General features: G+C 42.1%; 1 protein-coding gene across 1 annotated transcript in view; it reads left to right on the plus strand.

Moving 5' to 3' along the window:
* LOC149274541 (aldehyde oxidase 2-like) overlaps nt 1-14,587 on the plus strand; it is a 157,138-nt gene that overhangs the window by 63,547 nt on the left and 79,004 nt on the right. Inside the window, exons 12-15 of the mRNA XM_089505361.1 lie at nt 3,345-3,507; nt 4,161-4,187; nt 6,049-6,108; nt 6,755-6,924. Coding sequence (XP_089361487.1) covers nt 3,345-3,507; nt 4,161-4,187; nt 6,049-6,108; nt 6,755-6,924 — 420 coding nt within the window. The remainder of the gene's footprint in view (nt 1-3,344; nt 3,508-4,160; nt 4,188-6,048; nt 6,109-6,754; nt 6,925-14,587) is intronic.

Genomic DNA, 14,587 nt, shown 5'->3' on the forward strand with positions numbered 1-14,587 from the left:
TACTGCTGTAAGAAGAAAAGAGAAAAGGTAGGAAATCATTCAGTGAGAGTGACAGTGAGAGTGGATTGGTATGTGTGGAATCTGTGGATTGGTATGTGTGGAATCTGTGGATTGGTATGTGTGGAATCTGTGGATTGGTAAATGTGGATTGGTATGTGTGGAATCTGTGGATTGGTATGTGTGGAATCTGTGGATTGGTATGTGTGGAATCTGTGGATTGGTAAGTGTGGATTGGTAAATGTGGAATCTGTGGATTGGTATGTGTGGAATCTGTGGATTGGTAAGTGTGGATTGGTAAATGTGGATTGGTAAATGTGTGAGAGTGATGGGTGTTATGCTGTACCATTTCCAGTGTCTTTTTCATTTTATAATTATGCTCTAAAGTACATCATAACTCCCATCACTCTATACTGTTCCATACAGTGGCAGAGCTGGGAGACAGAGGCCTTGCACCCCCACCGCAGGACTCCTGAAAGGTAAGTGAACTTCAAAGGGGGGGAGAGGGTAGATAGGGAGAAGGGAGTGAGACGGGGGGGATAGGGGGTAGATAGGGAGAAGGGGGTGAGAATGGGTAGATAGGGAGAAAGGAGGGTAGCAAGAATATTGAAATAAAGAGTCAGAATGAGAGAGTGAAAATGAATGGATTAATGTGTGGATGAATTGTTTGAATGAGTGAGAGAATTAATGAATTTGTGAGAATGCATCAATGAATATGTGTAAATAATTTGTGTGAAAGAATAAATGATTGTGTGAATGAATTGTGTGAATGAAAGTGAATTAGTGAGTGACTGTAAAAGTGTTTGTGTTAATCATAGGTGTATAGTTGATTTGTCAAAAAGGCAAAGATGGTATAAGCAGGGTGTTTATGGGACAAAATGGCACAGGCAGGCTGTTTATGGGACAAAGATGGCACAGGTAGCGTGTTTATGGGACAAAGATGGCGTACACTCGGCTGTTTGGGAACAATGCTGACTCATGCTGGGCTGTTTGGGGGCAAAGATGGCATGTCCTATGTGTGTGTAATTTGGGTGCTGGTCAGGTTCTATGTGGGCAATGTGGACGCTGTTTTTTTTGGAGGGTTATTAAAGAAAGCACTATTATATGTTCAGTAAATGTTATTTAAACTTATTTATTTTACTTATAAGTTATTAATTTATTTTTTCAGATTTCTTGTTGTTTACAGTTGACATACAGTTTACAAATTGGTGCAATAAATATTCTTAACATAATTTTGTAGATGTCTTTACATTTGGTGGGGGGGTGCCACTTACAGGATCTGCCCCGGGTGCCAAATACTCTAGGTACGCCCCTGCCTTCAGCTGTCCCTCAGGATAGCCTCCAGCCTCAGGAGGCTAATAGATGGATCTTTGTCTTAGATCATAAAAGTAGTCATGACCACCATGATTGTGAAAAGCAAATTGAAAATTTTTATTATTGTGAAACATAGCCTTATATATGAACATAATTGCATTAACATTAAACAGATGTATGTATACAACCCAACCTTTAATCCCCCTCAGCTACTGAATCTCCCCCTGGCAGCAATCCTGTTAATGGGATTAGTTTATACAATGGAGTTTCTGCCTGTGCTATCTTTGTTTGGCAGCCAGGCTGGAGCCATCTCTGGGTATCTTGTGGTGATATGTTTACACTATAAAATAGGGGGCGCAGTGGATTCAGCTAAGGTTGTGCTGGCTGCCTAAGAGTTCCACGGTTTTCTAGAAAAGACAAACAGGTTATCAACAAGAAGTTGATCATTCAGGGGCAGTACTGTACTGTAAAGTTGAAGGTTTGGAGCATGAGACTCCACCGTAAAACAAACGTCCATTGTTTCCGCTCCCCCAGTTGAGCCAGACCAGGGGGTTGTGGTCTCTAAGAATAGTGAATTAATTTCCATAGAGGTAGGGTTGAGGCACTCTTTTTCAATGGCTGCAGACTTTTGTTGGTTGAAAGCTTGGTTGCACTCGAGGGACCACAGTACTGTCTTGGGCAGTCTGTCAGGGGCTTAGCTATGGAGCTGTAGTGGGGTACGAATTTTCTGTAATACCCCTCTGTGACGGATCGACCTGTGCCCCAGACTGGACACATCCACCCATCAGCTCCTTCCCTCTCCCAGTAAGCGGACACGCTGTGGCTGTCCGAAGAAAGCAGTCACAGACCAGCACTTCCTTTAATCATCAGGCTTTGAGGTTAAAACAGAACTCTTTATTTACACAATACACAGGTTATAACAGCTCTGCAAAAAGAGGGTAATTAACATATCAAATAATAACAGTGAAGCTCAGACATGGTTCTTCACACCCTCCGTACCTAAAGAACGCCAAAAACTTTCTTTTTTTTGATCTATAGCACCAGCCAGTGGACTTTACTGTATATCTTGGGAGGGTTGGCTTGTTGTTTCCCCCCACACACTCGGTATCCTAGGTACTGTTCCTCCCCCCATACCTAGCTGACATTTGTCCGGTCTGATCATCCCTGCCTGCTAGTACTTGGTTCCCTCCAGGAGCTGCTGAAGACCACTATGTCGTCCAGGTACACACATGCATACTCCTGCAGCCCCCCAAGGAGTTGATCTACCAGCCGGGGCTACCTTCCCGAACGGCATGACCTTAAACTGGTACAGTCTGAATAGAGTGATGAACACTGACTTATGGGCAGTGTCTTCGGTCAGGGGAATTTGCCAGTACAAAATTAGGTCAAAGGTGGATACCCATTTGGCCCTGGACACTTTGTCAAGGAGGTTGTCTACTCGGGGCATGAGGTAAGCATCTGTGACAGTCTTTTCGCTAAGTTCCTTTTGGGGGACTAGGATAACAGCTCTTTGTGAATGTGTCCCTTAACTGCCTCAGGTACCCAGTAAGCAGGTTGGCGCAGTGATGTCTGACAGGGGGTCTCTATGGGATGGGTGGCTAAGTGTGTTATGCCAGAGAGGGCGGAGAAGAGCGGGTTATGGGCTTGGAGCATCTTTCTTAATGTGGTGACCTCCTGGAGTTGTAGGGTGGGTCCGATTTGGACCTCATCGAGGGAGCTAGAGGCTTTTGTGTCGGCAACGCCTTATCTCCTTCCTCAGTAAAGGAAGGGGTGCATATGACCGCGATATCCGCAGGTCTTTCATGGTACAGCTTGAGGGCATTGATATGGGACACGCGTTTGACCTGAATGTATACATGAAAAAAAACAAATATATAGTGCAATATCAGGCACAGTGTACATTCACTTTAAATATTTGAATCCTATTGATCAAATATCCAATGTTAAAAAACATAGTACTCATCTTCTTGTACAGCTTGATATCTATGTAGGATATAAAGAACTGCTACATCCTTTGTTATTATTCCTGGCAGGCATTGGGATGAAGATATGCTAAATGATGCCTTCCAACAGATCCTCGGTGATGTTTCTCTCCCACCCTCTGCTCCAGGTGGAATGGTGAAATATAGGAAGACTCTGACCATCAGCTTTTTCTTCAAATTTTACTTACAAGTCCTTCAAAGCCTTAGGAAACCTGTAAGTAATGTTTCAGGGATATGGTTTGGGGATTAACATAAATTACCATTAAAATATCCATGCCCCTACCCCTTGCCCACTGGGCTGAGGGAGGTGCTCCCTGTAGGATATTTTCTTATTTTAACCCCTCCCTTCTAGCTGGGAATGAGATAGGTGGTGAGAAAAAGGCACTCCATAGGGTATTTTTTTTAATTACAGTTCATTAATATGAGCAGGAGGCATGTGGGTGCTAAGGTGAGTTAGCTTTAGTGAATTTGAATTTACTACTGCCGTAAACTCATATTTTAGCAAACTCTTAAGTACTTTAGTGAGGTGGAAGAAAGAAGTAGGGTACCAGTAGTGTATATAGTTACAGTATCTCACAAAAGTGAGCACACCCCTCACAATTTTGTATAATATTTTATTATATCTTTTCATGTGACAACGCTGAAGAAATTACACTCTGCTACAATATAAAGTAGTGAGTGTATAGCCTGTATAACTGTGTAAATTTGCTGTCCCCTCAAAATAACTCAACACACAGCCATTAATGTCTAAACCTTGGCAACAAAAGTGAGTACACCCCTAAGTGGACGACTACTGCCTTGCTAAAGAAGCTGAGGGTAAAGGTGATAGACTGGCCAAGCATGTCTCCAGACCTAAAACCTATTGAGCATCTGTGGGGCATCCTCAAACGGAAGGTGAGGGAGCGCCAGCTCCGTGATGTTGTCATGGAGGAGTGGCAACCTGTGAAGCTCTGGTGAACTCCATGCCCAAGAGGGTTAAGGCAGTGCTGGAAAATAATGGTGGCCACAAAAAATATTGACACTTTGGGCCCAATTTTGGACATTTCCACTTATGGGTGTACTCACTTTTGTTGCCAAGGTTTTAGAGATTAATGGCTGCGTGTTGAGTTGTTTTGAGGGGAGAGCAAATATACACTGTTATACAGGCTGTACACTCACTACTTTCCATTGTAGCAGAGTGTCATTTCTTCAGTGTTGTCACATGAAAAGATATAATAAAATATTCACAAAAATGTGAGGGATGTACTCACTTTTGTGAGATACTGTATATACAATACTTAAGAATACAAAAATATTTACAGCATAACCAACACAGAGGTCCAGAGTGCACTACACTAGCTATGTCTCCAACTTTTAATAGACCCTGCAGTGTGGCGTCTACATTGTCCACTGCTTCCTCTTCTGTAGGCTTTGTATACAGACACCACATGATTTTAACCCATTGTGACGGGACCGACCTGTACCCCGACTGGGTACTCCTGCCAAACGTTGCTTCCTCCTGACGGGACACCAACAAGTAACCCCTTCAGCGTCGGGCAGAACCAGCGTTGTAGATAGAAGGGGGGACGTTGCTGCACCGTAGCTGCATTGGCACTGTGGCTATCCAAAGCTTAGATACACAGCGGGGCTACAGCCCACCCCAAACATGTAGGCAACACTCATGTTGAGGTGAAAACAGGACTCCTTTATTAAAGACAAATACAGAGTTATATATACACAAGTAGAAAAGGGGCAAGACAAATATCACATGATCTAATTACCATGTCAGGAAGGAAGTAATTAGATCAAATCCTGCAACACAATATCCGGGGGAAGGACAGGATGACACGAGACATAAATAATTACATTAACTGGGGACGTAGACGTGGAATGACGATAGACATATAATTGTCTTGAGACAGACAATGGCCAGGACACAGGGATAACAGGAGCTCACAGGATTAACAGCTACCTGTTATGTAATTGATAATTAGGTATGGAGCAGTGACACTTATAGTCATACCTACAGGGGGTCTTAAGACAAGGGCTAACTCACACAATAACAGGGGAAACATTTCACACCTATACAATTAACAATGCTAAGACAATCAGCCTTCTTCCTACCACAGGATGTCCAGCTGACATTACAGTTTTGAGACACTGAGTGCTAAAACATGGGGAACATCAGCAGAAACTGAACCCCTGTATCCACACACAGAAGTCTCTACAAGGCCTGGGCCCATAGTCGATAGGGAGGAGGCTGGCTCTCAGGCCTCTCCAGGGACGGAGGGTTCTGTCACACCCATGGCATATAAAATACCTCAGTGGTCCTATAAAAAAGTCCCAGCAAAACCCTGTCCCCCCCCAAGCCATACCTCTAAACACACTCCAAAACAAAAATATCCAACTTTGGTCACTTATAATGTATAAATGTATAAAACATGATTGTGATTGGATTTAAGGTACCAATGTTTAGAGAGTACCAAGCAGAATTACATAAGCTTTCCAGGATTCAGGTGAGCCTTACTTACATCTGAAGAAGGGATACAAGAGGTCTTCACAGCTCATTTGACTCTACATCTCGATTTTCCAGGACTTATTTTATTAATTGTGTTTATTTTTTCGATTATCCTCCTTAAGTTATTACAAAGAATTGAAGGTCACAATGTAAATCTGAGCAAAACATAAATAATATTCTGAGCTTAGACCTAAATGTATGTTTGTTTTTGTTTTTTTTTATCATTACCAGCTCACTTTAGAAGCAGGTGCCTCAGAGTATCTTAGTGCTATCAGAAATTTTGAGACGGAAATACCAAAGACTTTACAAATGTTTCAAGTGAGTGACATTTAATTGGAAAACTTACTGGCTGTATACCTCTTGTAGCCAAAGTTAGTGGTCTGACCAGCAACTGTAATAAGTAAACATGGATATCAGATATCACAGTATGGTCTATTCAGTAAACTGTGAGTGCATGCATGTTGGCAACAAAATGTGAGATTGCAGCAGGAAACTTGCACAAGTTGGCTTTTGTAAGTATGTATCAGATGTGAAAAAAAGCAAAAAGCTTAATTTTTAGATGTAACACAATTTGTTAGATTGATCGTTTTTCTTGAGGTTAGCTATAGCAGTGTGCAGTGCTCAAATTGACACTTGGGTTTCACTTGCCAGCCAAAAGAACCTGCCCTATACTGAACCCAATTGTGTTTCCAACTACCACCTTTATACATAACCAGTTTGTCTGTTCATCAGGGTGTATCAGCTTTCCCTTTCTATGCATTGACAGGTGGTGGGAGGTCTATTAGTTCAGCAGCATCCAGATTCTATGACTTTTGTGGCTGGCTCCTGTATGTATATGAAATTTGTTGAGCCCTGGCCCCATGCACACTCTAACTTTGGTACCCTATACACAAAGTACATGACTTTTATTTCCAACCCAGAAAATACAGTATCTGTGAACTCTAGTATTTCATATATTAAACAGGAAGTTGACCCTGAGCAACCTGCCCAGGATCCTATTGGACGTCCTATAGTGCACCAGTCTGGAATTAAGCAGGCCACTGGGGAAGCAGTGTATGTGGATGATATGCCACCGATGGACCAAGAACTATTTATTGCTTTTGTCACCAGCTCAAGGGCTCATGCGAAAATTGTGTAAGCAAAGCATTTATTTGCATTGTAATAGCATGATTTGGTTTTGAATTTGAAAAATGGAATTTAGTTAGCCATATAAAAAAAACAGCCAATATGTAATCTAATATCGGTAATTTCTGAGTATTAACAGCCTTTACTGTATAAAAACATTGCTATTCAAGAGTAGGTAAAAAAGAATGGCACGTAATTTGTGGAATTTTGGAGCAATTTTAACTCAAGGTATTCCATGATCACATATACTACTTCATTTCCCACCTATACTACCCCATTACTTCATACTACTGTACATGTAACAAACTGATTGGATGGAACTCTGAAAGGAAGAATCCAGGTGTACAAAAATTGAGAGTGTAGCCTGGGCTGACAACAACCATGTCACAGAAAATAATGTACCACCTATCACTTCAAATATAAATAAAACAGACAATCAATCAGCTAAACAAATTGAACAAGCAGAGTAAAACTCTTACAAATGTAACAAGTCCATTCTAATTGTGGGAATATCGTTTATTTATGGATTAAACCTTAGTAACCAGTAAATGGGGAAAGATATCATTTTTACATACACTCATTTAATTGCAAAACACACAGGATAACAGATGTAATCTGGCACATCAAAAACTGGATAAACAGAAGGGCCACTTCAGGTCTCACCCTCACAAAGCACCTTGTATGTTTTTTGTAGAATAACCTACTTCGTCAAGGGTGTATATTCGGTGATTGGAAGAAAGGTTATTTCAGTGCTGATGTTAAATAATAATGTCATTAAGAGCAAATAGTAAAGTGGTTGCATTACATATTTATCAGACAAAAATAATATTAAATAGGCATATATACATATGTAAAATAAAACTGTACTTTTAGTAGTTCAGTTATATTGCAAAGGTACAATTTTAAATCAAATTTAATATATTTAACTTAAAAATTGGATCTTAGACTTAGATATAAGTTGAAAAAACTTATAACCAAAAATTAAAACTACATAATATAAATGATAACTACCTAATAGAATACATAAAGGAATGTGGTTATTTGTATTATAAGGAGTTGGAATGTGGTATTTCATACATTTTCGTACAAACTTTATTTTTAAATAAATTCCCTGTTTCGTGTGTTCGTACGAATCAACAAAAATGAGGGCAATCTCCAACGAAACTGACGAAAATGAGGTGCTGAAAATTTGTCATGATTCGCCACGTGTAGCCGCTGCCATTACAAGCTTTTTTTGGCCCCATTACAAGCCATTTTGGCGCTCGTTGATGAGATAAAGTGGAAGGGACTGTGTTTAGGAGGGTACATATCAATGACTGATGGGTAGAAGTAGCCAAAAAAATTAATGGTTATGGCTGTGATTGATAGGTCCAACAACCTGTGAGAGTTTTTCCTTCCTTTTTTCTATCACCCTGGTCAATCAGCATTTACAAGTGGAAGGGACAAACATTAGATAAATAAGTGTGCTGACAACATTTTAATTTGTCAGTAGCAGCAGTTACAGACTGGAGTGTGAGGATGAAATTAATGCTCAATGCTCAGCTACCATACTGCAAGTCAATCAATAGTTTATCTACTGTTGTAGGGTGGATTGGAAAAGCTGTAGTGTACTACTGTAATGTATTACAGGGACTGCAGCAGGCATTTTTTCCCCTGTTCCTGAGCATGGCCGTAGCTAGGGTGAGGTGAGTGAGGCACTTGCCTCGGACGCAGCTGCGAGGGGGCGCACACAGGGGCAATTGCCCCCCCAGGCCACCCGAAACGCAGCGGCCGTGTGCGATGGCTGCCTAATGATGAGAGCAGCGTGAGGGGTGAAAGCTCCTCCCCCTTGAACTCAGACTGCTGGAGCACCGGGTGTCGTGTTACTGACATCCTGTTTGCAAAGAAAACAGCAGTCTGCAGCTACCAGAGGACGGAGGTCAAGATGAAAAAGCCCCAAAGTGGAAGAAGTAGAAGGTCAGTAAACAAATTTATTTTTTGTACAAACTGTATAATATTTTTTTGTATTCATTAAAAAAAAAAAAAAAAATCGGTATGTGTGTGTATGTAAGCATAATGCTTTTTAACATTATTATTGTTTTTAAATTATTAAACAAAAAAAGAAATCTCTGTGTCTGTATGTGTTCACAAGTTCAGCTCCCCAGTGTCACCTCTGTCCCCAATCAGCCCCTCCCAGTGTCGCCTCTGTCCCCTTTCAGTCCCCCCATGTCATTGCTGTCCCCATTCAGCTCCCCAGTGTCGCCTCTGTCCCCTTTCAGTCCCCCCATGTCATTGCTGTCCCCATTCAGCTCCCCAGTGTCACCTCTGTCCCCAATTAGCCCCTCCCAGTGCCACCTCTGTCCCCTTTCAGCCCCCCCATTTCATTGCTGTCCCCATTCAGCTCCCCAGTGTCACCTCTGTCCCCAATCAGCCCCTCCCAGTGTCACCTCTGTCCCCTTTCAGCCCCCCATGTCATTGCTGTCCCCATTCAGCTCCCCAGTGTCACCTCTGTCCCCAATCAGACCCTCCCAGTGTCACCTATGTCCCCTTGCAGCCCCCCATGTCATTGCTGTGCCCAATCAGCCCATCCCTGTGTCACCTCTGTCCCCAATCAGCCCTTGCAGTGAATTAATATTTGAGAGTGTATGGGCCCACTTTAAGGTATGATCCTGGTAGGGTACTCATATTAGCTTTTTCAATTTCCCTGCTGCTGTGTACTATACGTCCCATAATTCTCAGCCAGTACCATGGGGGACAGTAGGTTTTGCTTTTTTTTAGCATCCTTTGTTGCTATTAAATTTAATTATGTTAACCCCTTAAGGACCGGGCTCGTTTTTTCTTTTTGTACCCTGTGGGACCGAGGCTGTTTTAATACTTTTGTGGTGCTTGTGTTCAGCTGTAATTTTCTCCTCCCGTTTAGTGTAGTGTACACTTAGTGTACATTTAGTGTACCCACATAAGTTATATATTGTTTTTTTCAGGACAAGATGGGCTTTCTTCAGATACCCTTATTTTGATCGTATCATCTTATTTACTATAAAAAAAATAAAAAAAACATGGTGAAAAATTCAAAAAAAAACATATTTTATGACTTTTATTTGAAAAATCTTTTACTCACCTAAAAAAATTTTTTTGCTGTTTTTTGTAAGTTATAGGGCAATAAGTACAAGCAGCGTTTTATGATTTCCAAATCTTTTTTAACAAATCTGGTCAGTCTGCCTCCATCTCCTCTTTGGAACATCTTTGAAGCCGGTTAACTCAATTTAACCCATTCAAACCATATATTTTTGAAAACTAGACACCCCAGGGTATTCCAAATGCTGTTATTTTAACCCTTTCCATGCACCAATTATACAACTACACTTTGTCAAACTTTGTAATAGTAATTTTTTTTTATTTTTTTCACACAAATTGTACTTTAGTTATAGATATACAGGTTCTGGTATATGTCACTGTCAAACAACACCCCAATGTGTGTTCAGGAACATCTCCTGAGTGCAGTGATACCCGACATGCATGGGTTTGTTGTGTTCTTTGAGATTTAAAATGCCACATCTGGGAAGTGCGCTTTTTTTCTCCATTTTGGTCAGTCTGTACCTATGCCCTATCTTTGAGCTCGGCCACTCCAATTTACCCCATCAGCCATTTTTTTTATATATTAGACACCCCTTGGGTATTTGAAGTGCTTTTATTTTAACTCTTTGTTGATATTTTTGAGAAATCTTAGCACTTGCTCAAAATAATAAACTTTATTTTTTAATTTTATTTTATTAATACTTTTTTTTATATTTTTTTACACATTTTGCTGGTACTGGATGGTTCATCTAGTGACATCACTGCATAATTATTTTTAAATGTTAGCACATTTTTTTTTTCCCATTTTTTTTTTTTTATTATTATTTTTTTTATATTTTACTAATCACATTGTCCATTGACTTGCATGGTTGAGTGCAGTACCTGTATTCAACCTGCAAGTGGAGCCAGAGTTCTCTAGAGGGTCTGGAGACCGTCTAGCGAACTCTTTCATCTTTATTGTTTTTTTTCCCGGGCCGCCGCCATCTTGCTGATGGCGAAGATCACCGGCAGCTGCGGCTGTGACCGCTCTCCGGAGCGGTCACAGCCCATCCAGAGGTAAGTGTTTTGTGTCGCTGGATGCCTCCTGATCGAGGCATTCCAGCGACACCATTTAAGTTTAGGAGGCGATCGTTGATCGCCTCCTAAACGCTTTTAAAACGGGCGTCCGCCGCCATACAATGTATGGCGGCTGTTGACGCCCCGGGGAGGGGCCAGACATGGCCCCCGATGCCGATCTCGGCCTTGCTGAATGCCTCGACATCGAGGCATTACAGTAACGCCGTTTAAGCGAAGAAAGTGATCGTTGATCACTTTCTAAGCTTATTTAATTTTTTGACGGTTCAGGACCGTCAAAGGTCGTTAAGCGACCGTTTTTCCATGACTGGCAAAGGTCGTTAAGGGGTTAAACCACATTGGAATCATATTTGTCTTGCTTTTTTACATAAATATGCGTTAGAAAATCAGGAAAAGATGGACACGTATGGTGGGCTGATTCGGTGGCACAATGGGCCACTTGACTTGACTTGCCCCCCCAGGCCTTAGGCTGCCAGCCCTCCCCTGGGCACACAGCCACCCAATCAGCAGCTGCAGCCTCCAGGACTGGTTGGGGAGATCAATGATCTCCCTAACCAGCCCGACATTTAGGAAACCATCTAAATGCATGGGCAATCTGGGCAGTTGTGTGTTTTTCCCCACACACATTCTACTTTAGGTATGAACTCAGAGCTCCTGGTACATGTTACTGTCAAACACCACCCCAATATGTGTTTAGCATCTCCTGAGTACCGTGCATGAATTTGTCGGGCTATTTGGGAGGTAAAAAGCTACCTTGTTCCTTGCTTTGCTTCAGTTTCCTTGCCTTGCCTCAGTTCCCATGTTTGCTGTAATCCATTCCTAGATTTCCATATGCTCTGTTTTGTGTTTCTGATTCCTTGATTCCGGTTTTGCTTTTAGCTTCAGCTCTGTTTCCTTTATAAGGTGTGCCCCACCCGTTTGTTATGTTTGTCTCAGTCTGCAGTCAGCAGTCTAAAGGTATGTCCTTGGTTTTGTGTTTTGTATTAGTGATTCAGTAGGCAGGGTTTAGCATTAGGATCCACCGAATATTGAAGGTGTAGTGGTGGGCTAAGCATACTATGGCCATATGATGTGACTGAATCTCCAATTGTTATCACATAGTCCTAGGCTAGTTCCTGTGTTCATGTTTGTCTGTCTCTTATGTACATTTGCCCTCCTTTCCCTGAATCATCTGAGGATTTTGGTTCCTCTCTCTCTCCTCTCCCCATGTCCCAGTTAAGATGTCCTATCCTTGCGTAAAGGAGAAGTGTCCGAGCTCCTCACTCCGAGCTGCCTTTTTGCCTGTCCTTAGTTGTGTTCTGTACCAGGTATGTCCTGTCTTCCTATGTTCCTTGCTCTGTCCCCTCTTGCTTGCTATGTTTCTGCGGTTACTCTGCTTAGCTTCCGTACTCCCAGCCCGCAGCATCCTGCACATGATTCTAGTGCTATGTCTCATGTCTGCTCCGGGGTGCTTGCAGGATATCACCAAGTTCTGCTTTGTTCTGGACAACATCGGCTGCTGTTTCAGGGCCCTGGTATGTGGCCGCACAACCCTAGATGTCCTGGAGAGTGCAGTCGCCCTTCACCAGGCCCTGTCCGACTCTGTTACTGCACAATAACTCCTGAACACAATCTTTGGGCGCTCTGGGTCATTACAGTCGTGTGTATGGACCCAGGTGGTGAGTATTTTTTGGAATTTTGACTAGTCAGTCTGTGCCCATGTCCTATTTTTGGGATATCTTTTAACCTGGCCAATTCAATTTACCCTATCAAATCATACATTTTTTTAAATTAGACATCCCACGGGCATTTAAAATGTCAGTATTTTAACTCTTACAACTACCATGCAGAATTTTAGCGCAGATATAGTGCTAATTTTAGGACTTGCTAATAAAAAAAAAAATTTTTACATGTAACCAAATTTTTTTATTATTGTTTTTTTTTTTTTTTTTACTAATCACATTGTAATTAATAAACTGGGCTCTATTGACTTGCATGGTTGAATGCAGTACATGAGTTCTCAGGAGGATCTGGACAGACCCTCTGTGAACTTGTTAGCTGTTCAGTTGGTGCTGCACATCTTGTAAGTGGCAGTAATGTCACTCAATGATGGTGCTTGTTGTTGCTTCCTAAGCTCTGTTTTAGCCAGCCATTTTTGGGGGGGAGGGGGGCTTTCTTTCCAGTTTCCTCAGCTAGCCTCACTTGTGAAACCCAAAAAAAAAACCACATTGATTTCAGTGTCACTTGTGTGGCATTTATCTTAACCCATAATGATTTTAATTTTAATGATGCGTTTTACCTCCAAATAGGGTACTAGCTTGTTCACCAGGGTTTTTTTTTTAATAGTATCATTCCATTCAACAGCCACCGTGGCTCAACAACATCCCATTTGGGCAATTTAGGAAATAGAAACATAACTGTTCAGAACAAAAATGATTAGAGGACCAGCTAACCCAGATGCAACAAGAGTTTGCCGAAAAAGAGGAGCCTAACTCTATCCAACGTTAAGTCCCTACCAGAGGATAGCTTAAAATAGGCTAGTAAGAAAAAGGAAGAATCTGAAAATCAATTCACCTTTATTACCTGTGACTAAAGCCTCCATGCCCTGGGCTCCTGGAGAGGCCTGAGAGCCATCCTCCTACCTACAGACTCAGAGCCCTGGCCTTGGAAGGAGTTCTGTTTTTGGGGAAGTGGATATAGGGGACTACTTCTTCCCCCTGGTACAGAGTGCCACATTTTCCCAATTACCAAAGACTGTGGAGCTCGGACACGGATTTAAGGTACCTACATTTTGGGAGGGGTTTTTATTTGTGGTGTTTTACTCTCCATCGGGTCAGGACATACAGAACAGAGACCTCTATGGCCATTATTTTGACCAAGATCAGATATCCAGCCAGTTTCGGCCAGAAGTCAGGAAATCGCCCGTGTTTACCATCTTCCCCACAGACTACAAGAGCGACCCCCTACTGGGCGGAGGTGGGCCGCGTGAAAATACGAGATGTGTGCAAAGGAGGGCCTGATTCAGGGCTATGTATGTTTTGGTGTGACTATTTTATGTACATCACTCATTTGTACTGTTTTAAACACCAGTGTGTTTCCCATTAAACAGAGTTCCTGATTTTATACCCTCAAGCATCCCGCATTTGTGGTCAGTGAAGATCATGAGCCAGTTGCGAAAATCCTCTGATCTCCCCTCGACTTGGCCAAGTAGCTTAAAATTGATGGAGGTCTCTACTGTTGCAGCTTAGACCTTGATTCCAGCTCCCACTATACTACCTTGTGTCAGGGTTCCACCCTACCAGCCTGGACTCTGTGATAATCATAACACTGTCATGTCTACCTGCAGCCACTAGTGGCCACCATTCACTCTCAGCAGCACCCCTTTCTAATTATTTGGGATAGCTGAGCCACGTGACCTGAATTTAGCCATGCCCTTATATACCTGCTCTGCCCTTCTGTCTGGGCCTTTGCATTGTTAGGCTTGGATCCCTGTTAGCCTGCTTGCAGCTATAACTCCTTGTACTTTGTTCTGATCTCCCGTGTATGACCTTGGCTATGTTTATGA

The sequence above is a fragment of the Sceloporus occidentalis genome, unplaced genomic scaffold (assembly GCF_023333645.1).
Source record: "Sceloporus occidentalis isolate IW3139 unplaced genomic scaffold, rSceOcc1.0.p SCAF_326, whole genome shotgun sequence".
NCBI classification, from domain to species: Eukaryota; Metazoa; Chordata; class Lepidosauria; order Squamata; family Phrynosomatidae; genus Sceloporus; species Sceloporus occidentalis.